The sequence below is a fragment of the Camellia sinensis genome, chromosome 8 (genome assembly GCF_055761805.1).
Source record: "Camellia sinensis isolate YWXY chromosome 8, ASM5576180v1, whole genome shotgun sequence".
NCBI classification, from domain to species: Eukaryota; Viridiplantae; Streptophyta; class Magnoliopsida; order Ericales; family Theaceae; genus Camellia; species Camellia sinensis.
Genome location: NC_138968.1, coordinates 199,395,430 through 199,404,081, shown reverse-complemented (window position 1 = coordinate 199,404,081; position 8,652 = coordinate 199,395,430). Strand labels below are relative to the sequence as shown.

At 47.7% G+C, this 8,652-nt stretch overlaps 1 protein-coding gene across 1 annotated transcript; it reads left to right on the top strand.

Annotated features, from left to right (window-relative positions):
* The first annotated feature begins 7,668 nt into the window (after nucleotides 1–7,668).
* LOC145796788 (uncharacterized) lies at nucleotides 7,669–8,652 on the top strand. The gene is made up of 2 exons (XM_082881928.1): nucleotides 7,669–7,864; nucleotides 8,073–8,652. The coding sequence occupies exons 1-2, from the start codon at nucleotides 7,742–7,744 to the stop codon at nucleotides 8,508–8,510; spliced, it is 561 nt and encodes a 186-aa protein (XP_082738054.1). The 5' UTR covers nucleotides 7,669–7,741; the 3' UTR covers nucleotides 8,511–8,652.

The following is an 8,652-nucleotide window of genomic DNA, read 5'->3' as shown; positions in this document are numbered from 1 at the left end:
AATAGGGACCAAAAGAGGGGTAATGAAGCAAGTGATATAAGAAAAATCCAAACTGAAAAATTCCCTTCTACAACACTGAAGAGGGACCAAAAATATGAATATTTACAGTATATGGCAGCCCCAAAATCAGTATACAAACATGATAGAAATGTGATGCAAAATGAGGCTCAAAAGTGGCTATAACATGAGGTATGCAAAATATTCACCAAACAGCCAAAGACCCTTAATAAAACATGTAGAATGGGCCAAAATAGGACTATTTCCAGAACTGTAAAATGGCCAAAAACAAAAGCATGATAGGCTAACTAAACATGCAAGAATGGGGAATAAAAGAGAGATATAACATGAAGTGGCATATGGAGGTCCCAAACCATGAAAGGACCTAAATGAAATATGAAGAATGGACCAAAATAAGCACTTTTTCAGAACTGTAAAATGGCCAAAAACAAAAGTATGGTAGGCTGCCATTGCATGCAAGAATGGGGAATAAAAGAGGAGTATAAAGGTAAGTACAACATGGAAGTCCCAAATGGTGTTGAGCCCTTCTTCAATGTTGAAGAGGGGCTCAAAATAAGCCTAATATCAGTTTACAACATGCTCAAAAACAGATTACTCATGGGCCAGAAATAGCATGCAAGACTATGACATATAAGAGGATCAATGAAGCAAGTGCATCATGGAGGGCTCAAACAGGGTTGAGCCCTTAATGAAAAGTGAAGATGAGCTCAAAAGAGGGCCCTTTTCAGTTAGGGCCGGAGCTTGAAACAAAAAGCATGTGGGGCTTACAAATAGATCAAGAAAAAGGGTCAAAGAGGAGAAGTGTTACTCACCCTTGAAGATCAAAGCTTTTGTTGCTTCTTGGGTCAATTTGCAGCTCCTTTAGCCTTTGAGAAACCTTCCTTGTTGCTGGAAATGAGGTGGTGGTGGTAGAGCTTGGTGGTGTAGAAGAAATGGTGATTAGGGACTTGGAAGTTTCAAGGAAATGAGAGGTATAGAGATGGCTTTGTGTATGGAAGCTTGAAGACCAAATTTTCTAACCCCAACAAATGATATAGCTTGCTTGTTATAAGGGTCAAAAAGGGGGTGTAAAGGTGGGGGAAAAGGAGGTAAGCTTTCCCCCACAAAACATCCCCCGGATTGGGATATTTTCTGGGGGATAAAGCCCCACAGCTGTAAAGTGCACAGTGCAAGGAGCTCGGCCGGCCTATTACTTTTGCTGCAGGTGGCCGGCCGGCCACACCCCCTAGCCGGCCACCAACTGATGGTGTCCTCCTATCTGTGTACAACACAACCCTGTGGTTAAAAGTCCAAGAAAGTGGGTCCAAGGGGTTCAACATTAGCTCGGAAAGAGGGGTTCAAAAGGGTCAGGTGGAATTACTGGCCGGCCACCAACTTTTAGGGTCCTCTCATGTGTGTACATCACAAATATGTGGTTTAAAGTTCAAGAAAAAGGGTCCAAGGGGTTCAACATTAGCCCGGAAGGAGGGGGTCAAAAGGGTCAAGTAACATTAATGGCCGGCCACCATTTTTTAGGGTCCTCCCATGTGTGTACATCACAAATATGTGGTTCAAAGTTCGAGAAAATGGGCCCAAGGTGTTCAACATTAGCCCGGAAGTGCGAAAAACGGGCGCCGGAGGGCGTCAGAGGATGTATAACTGGTTGCTGCAACAATTGCTGGCCTCCCACCCTTCAGTGACCTCTCCGGTGATAAAACAGAGGTACCTGCCAAAAATGAACGAAAACCGTTGCAAAACGAATGCTCGGGGACCAAAACGCGCAGTTCGAGGTCCCGAAAATGGGCTGTTAAGCACCGAAAGTGGCATTCGGCCACGAAGTGGGTTTCTAAGACCCCAGTGTCCCTCAAAAGGGAGAAAATAAGGAGTATGCCAAAAATTAGAACAAACGGAGGTGGTTAGGCGGTCCCGAACCGAGGCACACGGCCAACGGTCCTGAAAAACCGGAAACCGGACTCCGAAATGGGCAAAATGGCCTACGGCCACGAAATGTAGCCTGCGGACATTGAGAGATGGTCTACTGGACCTCTCCCTCCCCTCAGGAAAAGAAACAGAGAAAACCGAGTCTGGTTCGCAAACCGAGACAAGGCACAGAAGAGGGTTCGGAAGTCCGGAGGCAGGGCTCACGATCGCAACTCTGAAACTTCTGAACGAGCACATTATGCAACATCACCAAGCGCTCAATCAGTGACATCTGAGTCTTAAGGTCGGTCAAAAATGGGGTGTCTACAGTTGCCCCTCTTTGACAGAACTCGAAAGTCATAAGTGACGGGAGTGAATGTCAAAGCCCAGAGACGACCCATTTTTGACAAGGCCGAAGACTTAGACAAACGTACAAGATAAACAGAGATGTGCCCGCAGGCAGGGGGCAAAATGCAAATGATAATACAAGAAGATTTCGAAGATTGGACTTATACGCTACGCGAAGCCGATTTTGAAAGTTGGACTTATACGCTACGCGAAGCCGGTTTTGAAAGTTGGACTTATACGCTACGCGAAGCCGGTCATCACTCATGATCATGCGAATGCAGCAAGCTGTAATGAAGCAAATATTCGCAAATAGATGCAACAGTTTTAAGCAAGAATGCAAAGCAACAACTACATTTCATGCAGTTAAGAATGCGGAGGATTATTCAATCCCCGCCACATCTCACACGGAGAAGATACGATACCTGCGCGATTCGTCTGGTCGCACCAGCCTCAATTGAACCGTACATACAATATCGTGCCTGCAAAAGAGAGAAATTGCAACAAGTACAACATGCTACCAACATATATTTAATGTGATTCCGAAAGTTCGACATACGCAGTGCCGGTGAGTGTATGCATCGCAATGCAAGAGAAGAACATGCGTGACAACGTATGCTCAAACATAGAGGTATGCCAATATCAAGAAATGTGTATGTTAATGCAGGTATGCTCATGAGAATGCAAGTTATGCGCATGATAGTGCGAAACGAGCATGAATTAGGGTGCTCGTTTGTCATGAAACAACGAGTACGGAAACGCGTGTTTCGGCGAAGGCGACTTGATCACGGCCTCCGATCCGCTTCCCTGAAAGGCTACAACTCATTCAAAAAGGATACACTTTGATTTCGATGAATGACGATGAGACATATGTCAGATCTCAAAGCCGAAGTCCCAACGGAGCAATTTCGCGACCGGAAGTGTACTTTTCTTGAACTTTTTCAGGTCCCGGGAACTCCGATCTTCCTCAAAATTTGCAGAGAGCTAGGTGGGCATGTGGGGGACATGGCCGGCCGTTTATCTTCCCAAGGGGAGGTGGCCAACCGGTTTTCCATAAAGTAAATAGCTGGCCGGCCAGTTTTCCAAAAAGGAAATGGCTGGCCGGCTAGAAAAGAGGGCCGGCCGGCCATATGCCCAAATCCGAGGGTAGTTTGGTCTTTTCACCCCCTTTCTTTATGCTCCTTCAACCAAGACCTTGAGCCTATATAAGGCAGCCGAGATCCCTTCCTTTCTTGCCTCCTACAACACTTTCCTCTCCAGATCTGAGTTTCATATGCGTTTTCCAACGCCCCGTGCAAATTGTTTTCGCAAAAACATTCGGTTTCAAGCACTTTGAAGCGATTAGATTTCGGTTTCGGAGCTTCTTTTCGCATTTTCGCCACTTGAGGTAAGTTTGTCTCAACATTTGGAAGATTTTCTCAGGAGTTGACTTTTGTTGACTTTTTCCAATTTCGGCTCATTTCCGCTCCCTTTGCAGATCTTCTGAAAATGGCGGGTAATTCTCCCCACAGCGGAGGTTTTCCAGGTGCCGGAGATGATTTTGATCCCATGACTCTACCCCCCGACGACCCGACCTTTTATTCCTGGGAGGTACCGTTCGCCAGCACATGTCCTCCCTCGTGCTGTCTTCCGTCACTTCACTAGCTTTGACGAGCGAGCACCCGGGGATCTGCGTCTCCGAGAGCCGGAGCATCACCTCTTTCATGAGGCCCGAGAGGTATTTACTTCATTTTCTGTATTTTTCGTACATTTCGCACCTTTGCCATGCTTGAACATGCAGTTTAGCTTATGACATAGTACTTTGCTTGCATCCTGAACATGTAGTTTCAACACTCGAATTTCTGAACACTCAGCTCATTAATTAATTGCGAACGCACAGTACACATTAGTTAAGAGACGAACACACGGCTCAAACACTGATTTGTCGAACACACAGCCCGAATTCGAAAGTGAACACACAGCCCACACTTTAAATTTTCTGAACACGCAGTCCAGATTAGATAGTGAACACGCAGCCCAAACTTTAAATTTTCTGAACAAGCAGCCCAGATTAGAGTAGTGAACACGCAGCCCACGCTAGTTGAAATTTGAACACGCAGCCCAAACTTTAAATTTTCTGAACACGCAGCCCAGATTAGAGTAATGAACACGCAGCCCACGCTGATAGAAAGTTGAACACGTAGCCCAAACTTTAAATTTTCTGAACACGCAGCCCAGATTAGAGTAGTGAACACGCCGCCCACGCTAGTTGAAATTTGAACACGCAGCCCAAACTTTAAATTTTCTGAACACGCAGCCCAGATTAGAGTAGTGAACACGCAGCCCACGCTAGTTGAAATTTGAACACGCAGCCCAAACTTCAAATTTTCTGAACACGCAGCCCAGATTAGAGTAGTGAACACGCAGCCCACACTGATAGAAAGTTGAACACGCAGCCCAAACTTCAAATTTTCTGAACACGCAGCCCAGATTAAATAGTGAACACGCAGCCCACACTGATAGAAAGTTGAACACGCAGCCCAAACTTTAAATTTTCTGAACACGCAGCCCAGATTAAATAGTGAACACGCAGCCCACACTGATAGAAAGTTGAACACGCAGCCCAAACTTTAAATTTTCTGAACACGCAGCCCAGATTAGAGTAGTGAACACGCAGCCCACGCTAGTTAAAATTTGAACACGCAGCCCAAACTTTAAATTTTCTGAACACGCAGCCCAGATTAAAATGGTGAACACGCAGCCCACACTGATAGAAAGTTGAACACGCAGCCCAAACTTTAAATTTTCTGAACAGGCAGCCCAGATTAAATAGTGAACACGCAGCCCACACTGATAGAAAGTTGAACACGCAGCCCAAACTTTAAATTTTTTGAACACGCAACCCAGATTAAAATGGTGAACACGCAGCCCACACTGATAGAAAGTTGAACACGCAGCCCAAACTTTAAATTTTCTGAACACGCAGCCCAGATTAAAATGGTGAACACGCAGCCCACACTGATAGAAAGTTGAACACGCAGCCCAAACTTTAAATTTTCTGAACACGCAGCCCAGATTAAATAGTGAACACGCAGCCCACACTGATAGAAAGTTGAACACGCAGCCCAAACTTTAAATTTTCTGAACACGCAGCCCAGATTAAAACGGTGAACACGCAGCCCACACTGATAGAAAGTTGAACACGCAGCCCAAACTTTAAATTTTCTGAACACGCAGCCCAGATTAGAGTAGTGAACACGCAGCCCACGCTAGTTGAAATTTGAACACGTAGCCCAAACTTTAAATTTTCTGAACACGCAGCCCAGATTAGAGTGAACACGCAGCCCACACTGATAGAAAGTTGAACACGCAGCCCAAACTTTAAATTTTCTGAACACGCAGCCCAGATTAAAATGGTGAACACGCAGCCCACACTGATAGAAAGTTGAACACGCAGCCCAAACTTCAAATTTTCTGAACACGCAGCCCACGCTAGTTGAAATTTGAACACGCAGCCCAAACTTTAAATTTTCTGAACACGCAGCCCAGATTAATTTGCATGTAGCTTATTTCACTTCATCGGCATACAACCCATTTCATTCCATTGGCACGCAGCCCATTTCATCTCATTGGCACACAGCCCAGTTCATCTCATTGGCACACAGCCCATTTCATCTCATTGGCACACATCCCATTCATCTCATTGGCACACAGCCCATTTCATCTCATTGGCACACAGCCCATTTCATCTCATTGGCACACAGCCCATTCATCTCATTATTGACACATGTATTCATTCTGAAAGCAGGTTGGTTCCCGCAGTGTGCGGGGGTATGGTTCCACCATCGCGCGGGACTGGTACGCTGAGCTCCCGGAGGGTGTCCGAGATTTGGTAGATTTGGCAGGATTCGGGCCCTTCTGCGTCGGGTTGTCACGTTGTCCTGCCAGGAGGACACTGATGGCAGCCTTGGTAGAGAGATGGTGGGACACCACCAACTCCTTTCATTTCTCTGCTACCGGGGACATGACCATGACGCCTCTAGACTTCGCTGTGTTGACTGGCTTAGACATAGGAGGTTGGTCCATCCCTTATGATGAGGATATGGGTGAGTGGGAGGCCGCTTGGATGTATCTATTGGGGGCTCGCCCGCCTATTGACAGGGTTTCTGGGAGAGTCCGATACACTTGGTTCTCTTCCCACTTCCGGCGGGCGGAGATGGTGCCTGAGACTCCCGAGGAGACAGAGCAGTATGCCCGTGGTTTCCTTATGTTCCTCTTCGGGACTACCCTGTTCACCGATAGAGGGAACAGAGTCGGGCTATACCTGCTGAGCGCTCTGGTTGACCTATCACAGGTCCATCGATATGACTGGGGTGGCGCCGGCCTGGCTACCCTTTACTTTTATATGAGCGCGACCTCCCGCGGGCGGGGCGATTTACTTGGCGGCTACTGGAGAGCCTGGGAGGTACTTTTCTGTCCTCTTGATTTACATTTCTGCTTTTCATTATTTGTACATTGCACTCACAGCGCACTTTTACAGTCTGTATTTTGCTCTCAGCATTTCGTACTTACATTCTGCACTGTTTTTCTCAACTATGGGTCTATGTATACTTCCCAGCATTAGCCCCAGAGTTGGAGGTGGCAGGGGTTCCCATGACCCCATACTCACTGGTGTTTGAGGGCCCGCACCGGCCGAGACCTCGAGAGACCCTCTTTTACCTGCGACAGTACTTTGACACTGTGCGACATTCAGAGGTACCTCAAAACTTTCAGTTCCTTTCATTTTCATCTTTGATTTGCTCTGTATATTCCCGATTTCTGATTGGTTTATGCATTTATCATCCGCAGATCTCATGGCAGCCTTGGGCGTCTCTGGGTGATGGTCTCCGACTTCAGTATACCGGAGGGTCGGACATCTCCCAGTATAGGGTCCTGCTTGAAGGGCCGGTTGGCAGGGCATGGTTCCTGGGGGAACGCTTTCTGCGCCAGGTATGAGGGTATCTTTCTCAGGATCCTCCCGCAGTGCCCCCAGTCAGCATGCAGACTGCTGACAGGCTCTCTTACTCGGAGGTAGTCGGCGCTATGCTGGGTAGCGATGCTTTGTTAAATCTTGAGGAGGGGGACTACGCCACTTACCGTCACATATATTTGATGCCTCCATTGACGGGAGCTCGTATCCCGATGATGAGGCCTGCCGGTATGTCATCCTCGGGCCAGGCCCGGGCTCGGGCTGCAGACGCCCCTTCTACCAGTAGGGCTGGTACATCTAGAGGTGGGAGTAGACCGGTTCCTCCGATTCCGTCGACTTTTCCTCATCCTGGATGGCCAGATATGCCGACTGAGTTGATGGCGTGGCAGTATGGGGCTATCTCTCCGACCCCGATCCCGCTAGAGCTTCCGATGCCCAGTGATCGATACGTCATTGATCCTGACTCACCGCTGGTATGCTCCACTGTTTTTCATTCATCATTCAGATGTTTAGACATTCTTTTGTTCACTGATGATTATGAGCTCATATTTGCAGCCATCGCGAGGGTACATGGAGGAGGTGGTTGGACTGGTGGCCACACTCGAGGGCATGGTCCTGCGTAGGGAGGCACAGTTGTCTGTCGCGGGCATTCAGGTACCCTTCAGTTTTCTGGCATTTATCATACTTCTGATAACATGCTGATTTCTACTGCATCGATAGACTACTTGTGTAGAGCACATCTGACACATACCCCGCTTGCACACTGTATTTACATGCACCCACTTCACGTAGCCTTTGCTTGTAACTGCATTTGATGTATATGTTTGGACTGATGTATTTGAATTGAACTCTTTGTTTTTAGATGCCTTCATGGTCCGGTCAGCCGCAGGCCAGGCCACCTGGGCCTCCTTGGGGAGCTGGGTCATCTGGACCTTTTCAGGGAGTTGGGTCACCCGGGCCTTTTCAGGGGGCTGGGCCATCCCGGCCTTCCCGAGGAGCCGGGCCATCTAGACCTTTTCGAGGAGCTCGGGGAGGGTCTGTCCGCAGACGCAGGACTCACGTTGTAGAGGTGGAGCCTGATGAGGAGGAGGAGGATGCTGAGGAGGAGGAGGAGGCTACCGACCGTCAGTCAGAGACATCTGCTGAGGAGGGGGGCTCCGGTTTTGGTTCGGGGAACAGAGGTGAGGCTGAGGGGGATCCTGAGGATGACAGCTCTGACTCAGATGATGATGATGGTGCAGAGGTTGTCCCGCAGAAGAGGATGAGGAGTGCTTCTCGTTCCCGTTCCCGAGGACTTTGATGCTGTTGTTTCCTGCTTTATTTTTCTTTTTGCTAGTAGTTTGTAGCACTTTGCACATTGTTAGGCAGTTTTATTTTTTGTAAAACTTGTACCTTTGTTCGTTGTAAAGCATGATGGAATGAAATAGCTTTTGAAAAGGTGT